We start from the raw sequence: 13,795 nt of genomic DNA, 5'->3' as shown, positions 1-13,795 counted from the left end.
GTAACCCCTTAATGACCTTTGACCCCAAAACTGTAGGCATCCTAAAGACCCTGTCTAGTAGCAATGCATGTGTGCTAATGGCGACACTCTGCTATGTAATTTGTAAAGACAGTGATTTTTTGAATATTATTTACAAGTTTTTCAGACTGTAACCGGAAATGACCCCTTAATGACCTTTGACCCCTTATCAATAAACACCCTATATACACCGACCATAGACGAGTCATGTGACCAAACCGTGTCATCATCGCATGTTGTTTGTAGGAGAAGATACATTTTGCAGAAAAATCACATTGTTGACCTCTTTATCTAGGTCAAAGGTCACACATAGTTCAAAGTCATATGACATGTGCGGGCAATGCCAACGGTCCTTCTGACAACGTTTAGTTAAAATACGTCAACCCGTGACTAAGTTATACGTACGAATGTGGTCGACAGAAAGAAAGAAAGAAAGAAAGAAAGAAATGATGGGTCAAGTTTGAGCAATTTAGAAATTTGACCTTTGACCCCTAAACTTTGACCTTTGGGGTCATAAATATTTTTAACATGTTTAGAATGTCGTAAGAATAATTTCTGTTGAATTTGAGCTCGATTGGACCAATTTCGAAATTTGACCTTTGACCCTATAACTTGACCCTTGGGTCACGGATGGGGTCAACTGCTCTTGCATTGTGCTGAGGATGTCATAAGAAAGATTCCTGGTGAATTTCAGCTTAATCGGAACTTATACATGGATTTTGATTTTTTAAATTTTGATTGACCTTTTGACCCCTTAACGACCTTTGACTTCAATGGAAAAAAAATTTTACGTACACCGACAAAATGCATTGTTCCAATTTTAATTACAAAATTTTAACATGTTTAGTTCTTGAGATAAAAATTCTTAAAGTTATTCAGCTAAAAACAGGAAGTGACCCCTTAATGACCTTTGACCCCCAAAATAAAAATACCATGCATACATCAGGTAACACTGATTTATGTATGATGGTTATATTATTCTGGGCTGTTTATCTTTTGAGATAAAATTTTTTGAACATTTTTGATAATTTTGGTATTTGACCGGAAGTGACCCCTTAATGACCTTTGACCCCAAAACTGTAGGCATCCTAAAGACCCTGGCTAGTAGCGATGCATGTGTGCTAATGGCGACTTTCTGCTATGTAATTTGTAAGGACAGTGATTTTTTGAATATTTTTAGCTTTCAGACCGGAAATGACCCCCTTAATGACCTTTGACCCCTTATCTGTGAACACCCTATAGACACCGACCAAAGTCAAGTCACATGACCTAAGCATGTCACCATCACATGTTATTTGTGGAAGAAGATACATTTTATCGTAAAATCGCATTTTAGCCATTGTGAGCAGGTCAAAGGTCAAATGGAGTTCAATGTCATGTAACATGTGGGGACATGGTCAGTGGTGTTTGTGACCAAGTATGATCAAAATCGGTCAAAGCATAGCAGAGCTAGGGCGAAACGTGGCAAATCACGCAAAATGTCACGTTTTGCTAAGAAAAAGCAAAAAAAATCACGTTTTTTACCATTGTAGCTAGGTCAAAGGTCAGATGCAAGTCAAAGTCATATGACATGTGCGGGCAATGCCAATGGTCCCTCTGACAACGTTTAGTTAAAATACGTCAACCCGTGACTGAGTTATACGTACGAATGTGGTCGACAGAAAGAAGAAGAACTAGACTTAGCTGTGGTCTAAGACCACGAACACAGCCGTGTTTTGACGCCTTAATGACCTCAAAATATATAAAACGCCCATAGACATTAGCTAATGTCAATGTATGGGTGCAAGTGGCACCACTTTGCTATGTTATTTGTGGCAGAAAGGGGCATTTTGAAGGTTTTTCGTCTCAGACCGGAAGTGACCCCTTAATGACCTTTGACCCCAAATGAAAAAATACCACATGTACAATAGGTAAACACAATTCACGTGTGAATATACCATCACCCTCCAATGTTTTTCTTAGCAAATAAAATTTTTTGAAGGTTTTTCGTTTTATACCGGAAGTGACCCCTTAATGACCTTTGATTCCAAATTTGTGAGGACCCCATAGACACTGGGTAATAACAATGCACGTGTGCAAGTGGCGTCACTGTCATACGTAATTTGTGGGAGAAGAAGCATTTTAAAGGAATTTCGTTTTATACCGGAAGTATCCCTTAATGACCTTTGACCCTAAATAAAAAATACCGCACATGCACAGAGTAACTACAATTTATTTGTAAACATACCGTTACTGTCCTATGTTTTTCTTAGCAAATAAAATTTTTTGAAGGTTTTTCGTTTTATACCGGAAGTGACCCCTTAATGACCTCTGACCCCAAATCTGTGAGGACCCCATAGACACTGGATAAGAACAATGCATGTGTGCAAGTGGTGTCACTCTCCTACGTAATCTGTGAGAGAAGAAGCATTTTGAGTTGAAATCACGTTTTTGACCCCTATGACCCCTGCTTGACCTTTGACCCCACGAGTTTCATATGACATGTAGGGGCATGGTCAATGATGGTTGTGACCAAGTTAGGTCAAAATCGGTACAAGCATGTAAGTGCTAGAGCAAATGTAGTGGTCGGCAGAAAGAAGAAAGAAAGAAGAAAGAACCTGTAAGAAAAAAGACACAGCCGTGACTAACGTCACGGCTGTGTAACTAGACTTAGCTGTGGTCTAAGACCACGAACACAGCCGTGTTGTGGTGACCCCTTAATGACCTTTGACCCCAGAATATATGACAAACGCCCATAGACATTGGCTAATGTCAATGCATGGGTGACCGTGGCACCACTTTGCTATGTTATTTGTGGCAGAAGGGCCATTTTGAAGGATTTTCGTCTCAGACCGGAAGTGACCCCTTAATGACCTTTGACCCAAATAAAAAAATACCACATATGAATTGGGTAACCACAACTCATGTGTGATCATACCGTTACTGTCCTATGTTTTTCTTAGCAAATACAAATTTTTGAAGGTTTTTCGTTTTATACCGGAAGTGACCCCTTAATGACCTTTGACCCCAAATCTGTGAGGACCCCATATACACTGGGTAATAACAATGCATGTGTGCAAGTGGTGTCACTGTCCTACGTAATTTGTGGGAGAAGAAGCATTTTAAAGGTATTTCGTTTTATACCGGAAGTGGCCCCTTAATGACCTTTGACCCTAAATAAAAAATACCACATATACACAGGGTAACTACAATTTATGTGTGAACATACCGTTACTGTCCTATGTTTTTCTTAGCAAATAAAAATTTTGATGGTTTTTCGTTTTATACCGGAAGTGACCCCTTAATGACCTTTGACCCCAAATCTGTGAGGACCCCATAGACACTGGATAATAACAATGCATGTGTGCAAGTGGTGTCACTGTCCTACGTAATCTGTGAGAGAAGATGCATTTTGAGTTGAAATCACGTTTTTAACCCCTATGACCCCTGTGTGACCTTTGACCCCACGAGTTTCATATGACATGTAGGGGCATGGTCAATGATGGTGGTGACTAAGTTAGGTCAAAATCGGTGTAAGCATGTAAGTGCTAGAGCAAATGTAGTGGTCGGCAGAAGAAAGAAAGAAGAAAGAACCTGTAAGAAAAAAGACACAGCCGTGACTAACGTCACGGCTGTGTAAGAACGCCAAGAAGACAGTACAAGCCGACGTTCGTCGTCGGCTTGTAAGAAGAAGAACGCCAAGAAGACAGTACAAGCCGACGTTCGTCGTCGGCTTGTAAGAAAGAAAGAACCTGTAAGAAAAAAGACACAGCCGTGACTAAACGTCACGGCTGTGTAATGATCAGTCACCCTTAATGGAGTGCTTGAATTGGCCAAGAGACATAGACAAAGACAATGCTAGAGGAACTTAAGTTGGATTAATTTAATGCTCAGACTGAAAATGTATGTCCTATTATTTAAAGGGTCCAGAAAACCGGTTGGCCCACTTTCACCATAATCAATGATATCAAGCTTGCTGTACCATGTAAACTAATTTATCGTGTCGTGCACAACAGGAAGAACAAACAAAATACAAGCAATCCTTTAATAACGCTTTAATTTCCTTTTAAATGCTGACAATAAATAATATATTGTATTTCCTAATTTATTTAGAATTCATGAATAAATTAGTAATAAAGGTACAAAAACGTCCACTGTCATAAATATCAGTTTCTACTATACGAAAAGAAAGAAAGTGATGGATATTAAATTGCTGTCGTGGCCATTTTGGGTTATTTAGCTTTTCATTGGTTTATATTTTATGCGTATGAATTAATAAATGCACAACCTTTAAATATTATTGTTTTCTCTTATCTCTTGTCGAAAAATTCAGATCTGCAAACTTTTTTTTTCAGATATAATTTTCATCAACTGCCCTGTTATATTCTGACTGGAAAGATAGTCGGTGTCTTTTACGTTTACACGGGAATGTGAATATGCTTTTATCATAACTCTAACATTAAATAAATAAATAAATAAATAAATAAATAAATAAATAAATAAATAAATAAATAAATAAATAAATAAATAAATAAATAAATAAATAAATAAATAAATAAATAAATAAATAAATAAATAAATAAATAAATAAATAAATAAATAGATAAATAATTATTAAAGATTCTTGTATTTCAAGTATTAAGGGGGTACTACACCCCTGGCCAATTTGGTGCCTATTTTTGCATTTTTCTCAAATATTATAGCGTATTGGTGACAAGTAAGATATGTATATTATAGGGGCAAGGACTACACCTACTGCACTGGAAATTTCAGCACAGACAACAGTTGTGGAGTTACAGTCAAAAATGAGGGAAAACCAGTATTTGATCAATAAATCAATAACTACTTGCCTTGAGTTGCTGAATTTCCAGTGCAGTAGTTGTAGTGCTTGCCCCTATAATATACATATCTTACTTGTCACCAATGCGCTATAATTTTTGAGGAAAATGCAAAAATAGGCACCAAATTGGCCAGGGGTGTAGTACCCACTTAAATAAATACAAGAATAATACACGGTTTCATTTTTTTCTTCTTATGGTTTCCTTAATATGCACTGCAAGATAACATTACCACAACATTTTACGTGGTACAACAAGCTTGATATCCTCAATATGGGGAAAGTGGACCAACTCGTTATTTTTGGACCCTCTAGATAATCGAACATAATTTATTAAATTAAATCAACTTAAGGGCTCTAGAATGAGCGTTTATGGCGTTTCGACAGTATTTTTTGTGGGACATGAGAGCACCTCAGACGTATCGAAATGCATTCTGAATACGAAGCATGTCTTTCTGATATCAAATAATTTTCATTTTTGAAATTCACGATATAATACAAATTTTATGACAAATTATTAAAATTTGATATTTTTCAAATTTTTGATATATAACAGTCCTCGAAATAAATTTTATAAATCTAATGATATATTCTTTAAGTGTATGTAGCTGGGAGAAAAAGCCGACGATCAATTGAAAATTTTGACCTTTTATATTGAAGATATGGATTTTTTTCCCAAAAGACCCATTTTGTTTTGGTGTTTTGGGAAAAAAATCCATATCTTCAATACGAAAGGTCAAAATTTTCAATTGATCATCGGTTTTTCATCCCACCTACACACACTTTAAGTATAAATCATCAGATTTATAAAGTTTACTTCAAGTACTGTTAAATATCAAAAATATCAATTTTAATGATTTGCCATAAAATGTGTATTACATTGCGAATTTCAAAAAATCAAAATTATTTGATATCAGAAGGACATTCTTCGTATTCAGAATGCAATTCGATATGTCTGATGTGCTCTAATGTCCCACAATAAATTCTGTCCAAACGTTCATACCCCTTCCCTTAAAGTTCCTATGATATAGCCTAAACATTACTTATTATTAATACATGAAATATTACGCCGATGTGGTTGTTTATCCGTTTATATACTTTCAAATAAAAATATGATCGTATAAATTGTTGGTTTCCATCCTGTGTAAATCCTAAATGGGCTATTCTAGAAAATACGTGCACATCCCTTATAGAGGAGTGAATTTTCAATAAAAGAAATGTCCGGATTTCCAGGTTTGCTTTCTGAAAACGACTGCAATTCCAATTTCAAATGTTACCTGAAGAAGTTTGGTAATGCGATTAAATGAAACAAATATCGCAGAAATGTCCAAAATGAGGTCTCAAATTGAGGATTTCCGATTTTGAACTATATGTTTTTGCCTTTGGACACTTAAAAAGTCTGGATTTCTCAATAATCACGAATGGGCAAAAAGTCCGGAAATCCAAAGTCCTCTATTGGGGGTGTGCATCTATTTTCTGGAATAACCCAATACACAGTTCAATGTAATCACGGTAATATAAACCAATAAAGTAAGTACGTTCCTTTACCTTATATTCCTTGCCCTTGGCTCTTCTTTTATCCCGATATTTGAGACGGTTTAATTTTCCTATCTTACAATAATAACTACCTCAAGTAAAATGCATCCCATGAAACGAAAGGGACGAGATAGGAAATGGTTGGGTGTACTTTTATGTGGTTTGGTTCAACAAAGTACCTGTTTTTGACAAATCACTGTCAAAACATAAAGTAAACTTATATTTTGAAGATAAAAGTTGCAATTGTTATGTAAAAAGTAGTAAACAATAATTAAATGCCTCCGTGTTTGTTTGTTTTTCTGTTTTTTTCTTCTTTTTGTATGAAAATGAATGAAAAAATTGATTGACCCAATTTTCGTATTTATTACCGGATTTATTATTCTTTGTTTTCAGAAGTGCATAAAGTCTGATCTAATTTCTTTGTTAATTAAATTGCATATAAGAATTGAAGATAAATTGTATTTTACAACCTTATAAAACCTAAATACCGCAGGTGTTGGGCTTAATGAGTGTGAATTTTATTAGCATGTCCATTTGTCATAACGCGGCGTGAGGCGCTCGTGTCCAACCCGCGTAAGTCGTCTCTCCTTGCCGCATATTCATGATATTGACATAATGATAACAAATTATACATAATGTCAAGTGTTTGCTCTGTTACACTTTAAAAGGGGCTAGTTTTATGGCAAATTATACACTTAACACGTTAATGCTGAATATGAATTACGGTTTATAGTATTAATAAAGCTAAAGAGGCTAGATTGTTAAGTTGAGCCTCCCGGTTTTGATGCATATGTCCGTCGTACCGATGTGTGAGGTTCAATGTTATCACGGCAGTCGTTAATTGGACAGTGCCGCTAGGCATGATGGGTCAGCCTCGCCCGCCTAGTCAGTAGTTACTCATCACAAGGGAGTCCCCGAACTTTGCATCCCTCTTAAATGACATCATTATAATAACATCAACGTGGTCCATCCCATGGGTTTGAAAACCAGATACAAAAGTTGATGCATCACTACATTTTACTCACATTTGCCGTTAGCGATCCAAAACAGAAGTACTTGTGAACTTTTTTGGCCAGACTGATACACTTTCTAAGTAACCACAACTTTTGCCGCTTTTGCATGCTCCTATAAGCAATTCATTACTCAGACTGATATATATATACTTTCTCTGCAACCAGAAGTCCTGCCATCATTGAATAACAAACTTCAAGTTTTCACATCTTAGCAACCATGATCGGGAACAGTGACGATAGTTGTAAGACTCCGTTCACAATTGAATACATCTTAAGTTTAAATGGTAAATCAGCTGATGATATGAATCGAGATAGATTGGAATACCACGGGTTAACTTGTGAAAGCATCTTGCAACATACCAGCATATCACACAGTAAGTTATTGCACCTTAATTTACTGCTTACAATCAGAAAATATATCTGCTCATTCTGCTGCCAGCAAATAATTATTATTATATTTTCTTTTTTTAAATCTTTTGTTTTATTTGATTTCATCAAATTTACAAATTTGCAACCTTAACGTGTCTGTGCACTCTCAGAATACATTAATTAAAAATGCTGTAACTTCTTAGTTATTCATGCAAGGTATATAAAAGCATACATTTTTGGAAAGGAAATTAGTCAATGAATCTAATTAAAAACACATATTGGTGTAAAACACACACATTTGGGAGACAATTACATAAAACACATGTTTGCCTCATTTTTGTAAACACAATATTATAGAGAAAAAAACATTTGGTCTTTGAGTGTTTTTTTTTTGTAATCTATACACTCCATTCTATGAACGTTTTTTGTTTTGTTTTGTTTGTTTTTGTTTTTATATTGGCCTTATTGTTTAATTATTTACCAAATAAGACAATTTTTTTGACCAAACACTTACATTTGTAGCAAAAAAAGGTCATATTTTTGGCCTTATTTGTTCAATAAATCAAAAATTCAGCCAAAATCTAAAAAATAAATAAAAACCTGTTCCTGGGAAGTAGTATCTAGATTACAAAAGCACACACACAAGTCAAATATCGGAATTTTCTTTTAATACTGTGTTTACTAAAATTTGAGCCAAATATGTGTTTTTTGTGAGATTTTCCAAAATTGTGTTTTTATACCAAAATTATATGTTTCTATTTAGATTCTTAATTGACTAAGTTCTTTTCCAAAATGTATGCTTTTATATACCTTGCATGAATAACTAAGAAGTTACAGCATTTTTAATTAATACATTTCTGAGAGTGCACAGTTCCATTAAGTTACGTCAAAAACTTTGTTTAACTTTAATAATTTAACCAAACGTAATGTAAGATTGCAAAAGATTTTTGAATCTCAATTCAGAATGTATAAGGCTAATCAAATCTAGACATTTACCGTAGTGAAATTTAGTAATTGACAATACTGTGTTTATTTTATACATATTATTTTATTGTTGTTATTTTCCTGCACCTATAATAACCAAAAAGAACACTCGTTTGATCTTTTGATATATTTGTCACCTTCTGAACAAATTTTGAATTTTGACAATTAACCACACCGTTCGTGAAATATAAGAATTTTACGAAAGCCCTCATTTTCAAGCTTTTCCATGGATTCAAATAGCAATCGATGATCTGTATTCGGAGTGCTAATCACTGCGCATCAACAGCGCATTGAGGCGTCTATTGTCATTGATAGATATTTGACTCTGTGGATCGGGCTGAAAATGAGGTAGTTTCGTAAAATTCTTTTATTTCAAAAACGGAGCGGTCAATTGTCAAAATTCTAAAAGTATGTGATAGCTGATATATTCCTCAACCATATCATTACGTTTGGTTTATGCGTTAAAACACAGTTCTTTTAGGGGCATACTTAGTATTGCGTATTTTGCTTATTGCTCTTTCATTCGATAGATTTTGCAATGTTTTGTAATGTATGGACTAATATATCTCATTTTTATTTTCTGATGATGGGAAAATGTATTTCCTTTTCAATTCCAATAAAATGATGATATATATAATGCTTGTTATAATTTCCGCAGAGTGCTGAATAGGCCAAATCGCTGTTTTCAGTAAACGACGTTTGAAAATTCTGGTACCATTGCAGCGCTCTTTCTAAAAAATGAGAACATTCGACATTCTTTAGGATCTAAACTTTGGTATCTACGTCTGGGAGTATAAGATTTGCCATTAATTTTGGATAGAGATTAACGATCACCCGATGCATAACCAGAAGCATATATTACACATAACATTTGCTTACAATTCGCGATTCGGCACTCTGGAAAAATCATAATGTTTTTATGAATCAAATTTTTAAACCACGAGAAAAAAATAAGCAAATCGCGTTACGGGAAACATTTTATTGCAATATAGGTTTCAATAGTGAAAAGTGGTTAATTTTAGTTTAGCAGATTTCAAAATTATAATTGATCTTTTGACTACAGCTACTTCAACAATTAGGCACTAATATTTCTAAGCATTTTCATTATATTAGACTAACTTGTTTCATATTGTCATGCATTACTCAAACAAGTGTTACAATAATATACAAGCGTTTATTCTCATATACACATTAGTTACAATAAATTTCCACTGTTGTAATATTCGTAGTTATGAAAATTGTAGTATTTATCCATATTTTGAATATCAATCACCTTTTTACACGTTTCATAGTGAAATCCAGTCACATCGCGGTATTGTTTTGGATTCAAATATTTAGTCTATTTCTTTAAAACTTTACCGGGGGCTGACTGTTATATAATAGAAAATATACACAAACCTGCAAACAGTGTACGATAAAATTGATCAATTAAAAAGATTAACATAAACAGCAGAATATCTATGTTGTGTTTATATGTTTTAACTTCAATAAAACAATTATTGTATTTTATTCTTATCATTATGTGAATGTATAGACTATATTTCTTTTATTACACATGCTGATTTATTTCAACTTATTCAACTCGCTTACCTACGTTACCATTTCTTTCTCTCTCTCTTTACCACTAAAAGCTGATGAAATAACGGGAAACACTGCCAAGAGAAAACCGCGTCGAATGCGTGTAAGGACAAATTTCTCTGCCTGGCAATTGGAAGAATTGGAGCGAGCCTTCATGACAACTCACTACCCAGATATCTTCATGAGAGAAGCACTGGCTATGCGGCTAGATCTTATGGAAGCAAGAGTACAGGTATGTATAACAAATCAACGCAAATATATTTCATTGTTAATCGTATGTGAGGTGCAACATAAAGTGTAAGTCCCCTACTTTGCTTCCTCGAAACAGTGACGTAAAACGCACTTAACACAGGCTCAGTTATATTGTCCAAGTCAATTTCATCTTGCTACCACTGGAAAATGCATTCGTTACAGACTCAAGGAATTAGCAAAATGCTATGGCAGTTATTATGAACACGTTGTGAATTTACTTGGAGCATGTAATACATTATGTTATTACATGGTTAAGAACTCGGGAACTGGTAAACGGGCTTAAGTCAAACATAAGCAAACTCTTCCATATCCTGCTAGTGAAGTTTAGTACCCATGACAGAAATTAATTTCACTCGGGTTTTTTGTTAAGTTTAGCTTGATGTTTATTTTGCATTAATATATATCAGAAGCTATCGAACTCTTTGCACATAATTATAAGATTCAAAATCTTCCCGTTTTCACGTACTTTCAAAGCAATCCTTCAAGTATTCACGATATTTACGTCTTCTTGTGAGCAATCACTAAGTGTCGTTAATGGGTTTGATTATTAACTTACACCGAGAATTGACTCAGCATTGCAGCTGTATCACTTGTTCTATTTCCCGCCCTCCCTCCAGTTTTTACTTGAAATTTGATTTGGTTGAAACACAGCTATTAGTTAACTAAACTAAGGCAGTAGGATTTATACTCTGAGAATGTCGAACTCGGGTTACACACAAATAGCCAAAGTGAAAACGTATATCCTCGGAAACTGTGCGTGTGCTCAAACTATTTAGATAAAATGTTAGGTTAGGATTTGTTTACGATGTTTACTGGAAATTTTGGATACAAATGCTTGGCTTTACGTGTACTTTCATGAGTATACATTGAAAACGAAAAGGAAAACATGTCTAAGTTAGTTGGCTAAAACCATGATGGGTCATTTATATATATTGATTTCTAAATTGCCACAGGACACGTTCATTATTTGCAAACTTTTTCTTGGAACGAAAAATTAAGGTGTACGACACCAAAGACGAAATTACTCGGTACTCTATCTAGTTCTCATTTTCTGCGGACTTTCAAGTTGATAATCAGGTCTGCAAACCGTTTGACAATGATGTATTTGTAAGGTGACAGTGATCAACGATCAGACAACACACCTGTCCGATAGTCTTTAATCGTTTACTAAATTACGTGTATCTTAACTGATCTAATGGCTTAAAACCACATTAAACACGATGCTAGTTTTGGGGTAATTCATTTAATATCTAAGCTAACGGCTCTAATTGTTTCATTTGATCATTTTGTTTCCTTGCTCGTGTTAAGTCAACATTGAAGCCTTGCAGCAATCGCATCACACGGTGTGTAATGCAAACAACACGAGGTAAACGACATATTCAATGTTTGTATGCATTCCATTCCCGCTTGCCAACTGAATTACGACTTTTTTCTTCTTTATCTATCCAGGTATGGTTTCAAAACAGACGTGCTAAATGGCGGAAACAGGAGAAATCGTGTGGAAAGGAGAGACGAGAACTACCAAACTCCTCAGACGACGCGGTAACGAAGCAACCAAGAAATTCATCGCCATCTTCTCACGTCATTACTGGAGAGAAAACATCGCCATCTACTGCCCACATTATGTCAAGATTGCCGATTCCTACTACAACAGCGCCACCTTTTATAAGATTTGTACCACCAAGGCTTCCAAATATGTTACCGATACCAAGTGCTCATCCGTTTAGTAATGTATTTGGGCGCAACAATTTCATGACATTAGATCGTGTGACGTCATCATCGGACAAAGACTACAGTAGCTCGAGCATAGCAGCATTGAGACAAAAAGCTCGTGACTATGGAAGCAATCTGCAACTTTTTGCGTACCCTTAAATATTTCAATGAACAAAACACATCCCAAACATTTTCGTAACATTAACGTTACAAGTGAGCACAATGTTATTATTGATTCAGTAGAAAATGATAAATGTAGTGAGCTTGATAGATAAGAATACCAACTCGCGCTAATCATCTCGTACCAGGTTTTTCTGTCATTATGAATCTTCAATTCGGCACTATGTAGAATCTACTACTACATTACTCCATCCAGGACGCGACGTTCCGCTATAGATTTGTTTGCAAACTTTATTTGTAACTCGATTAGCTATGAATACACTTGTATGACCTAATGAATCGTTAGCGAACTCTATAGATCTAGTCCATTGTTTACGAGATCTAGATAAATGAATACTGCAAGAAAATCATATTCTTCAAAACAGTGTTTGATGTACCTCGTACTAGAGTGGCGTAGCGTGAGTCATCCTATTGGTGGGCCATCTCCGACCATGATGGGGGCGGCACCGGGCCTGATGGGGGCACAAGCCGTTTTTCGGCAATTTCCAATGGGATTTTTTTCAAATTTTCAAATTGATTGGGAGGCAAGTGCTACCCCCCGTGCCCATATGCCGCCACGCCACTGTCGTACTAGGAAAGATGTCAATACATTAATTAAATCATTAATATTACCGAAGTCTGGAACTTATGTTTCTGAAACAAGTCCGGCTCCTGAATTATGTTTTTAATTTCCAAATGGTGTCAACACCAAGGGATCTGGGTAACTTATTTCTCTATTATAAGTCAAGTTAATGTTATTGTAATTTACCGATTTGTATATTGTGTGTATTACTCATATGAATGTAGTACAATAAAGTCGTTTTAAATAATGATGTCTTTATTTTATTAGAAACATGTTCTTAATTGCATCTAAAGTATCTTTGGTGATGATCAAATTAATTTAGAGTAAAATTTGCTTTCCCTTAAATTAGTAACGAGAGAGTAGCCTATACAGCCTGTCTCAAAAAGATTTCTTTGGCAATTAGAAAATACCGCTGTAACACGATGCTTACATCAACGTCAAGGGGTAGTCTAAGCTCTCAAAATACCGTTTGTTCGGTTCAATTTGCTTGTTTTAATCTAGAGATATGTTTAGTTAACAACGAAAGGGTAAATCACAATTGTGCCACTTTTACTAGGGAATAGGGCTGTACATGTAAATCAATGATAGCATCAAGTTTATCAAGAGTTCCTTCGTGAAATCAAACGAATGCATCAATTACACAACAATACAAAAATTGTTCTTACTGTTTTATCATGATACAGGTATAATGATTCTCTTTTTCCACTTAAAACAGATTAAAAGATAAATAAATATTTCACATTTTGCTGTAAAATTAAATACATACATGTGCAT

The 13,795-nt window shown here is 35.0% G+C and overlaps 1 protein-coding gene across 1 annotated transcript; it reads left to right on the top strand.

The window, feature by feature from the left end:
- The first annotated feature begins 7,416 nt into the window (after nucleotides 1–7,416).
- On the top strand, nucleotides 7,417–12,768 carry LOC140167447 (uncharacterized). The gene is made up of 3 exons (XM_072190757.1): nucleotides 7,417–7,757; nucleotides 10,368–10,546; nucleotides 12,016–12,768. The coding sequence occupies exons 1-3, from the start codon at nucleotides 7,601–7,603 to the stop codon at nucleotides 12,436–12,438; spliced, it is 759 nt and encodes a 252-aa protein (XP_072046858.1). The 5' UTR covers nucleotides 7,417–7,600; the 3' UTR covers nucleotides 12,439–12,768.
- Nucleotides 12,769–13,795: the final 1,027 nt, after the last annotated feature.

This window comes from Amphiura filiformis, chromosome 1 (genome assembly GCF_039555335.1).
Source record: "Amphiura filiformis chromosome 1, Afil_fr2py, whole genome shotgun sequence".
NCBI lineage: Eukaryota > Metazoa > Echinodermata > Ophiuroidea > Amphilepidida > Amphiuridae > Amphiura > Amphiura filiformis.
The sequence above is the reverse complement of the archived record's forward strand: the minus strand, read 5'-3'. Positions and strand labels throughout refer to the sequence as shown.

Excerpts from the sequence above, each read along its gene's own strand:
- LOC140167447 (XM_072190757.1), top strand. The coding sequence starts at position 7,601 with ATGATCGGGAACAGTGACGATAGTTGTAAGACTCCGTTCACAATTGAA. Across the intron at positions 7,758-10,367 it reads ACATACCAGCATATCACACA|CTGATGAAATAACGGGAAAC; the intron begins GTAAGTTATTGC and ends TACCACTAAAAG. Across the intron at positions 10,547-12,015 it reads TTATGGAAGCAAGAGTACAG|GTATGGTTTCAAAACAGACG; the intron begins GTATGTATAACA and ends TTATCTATCCAG.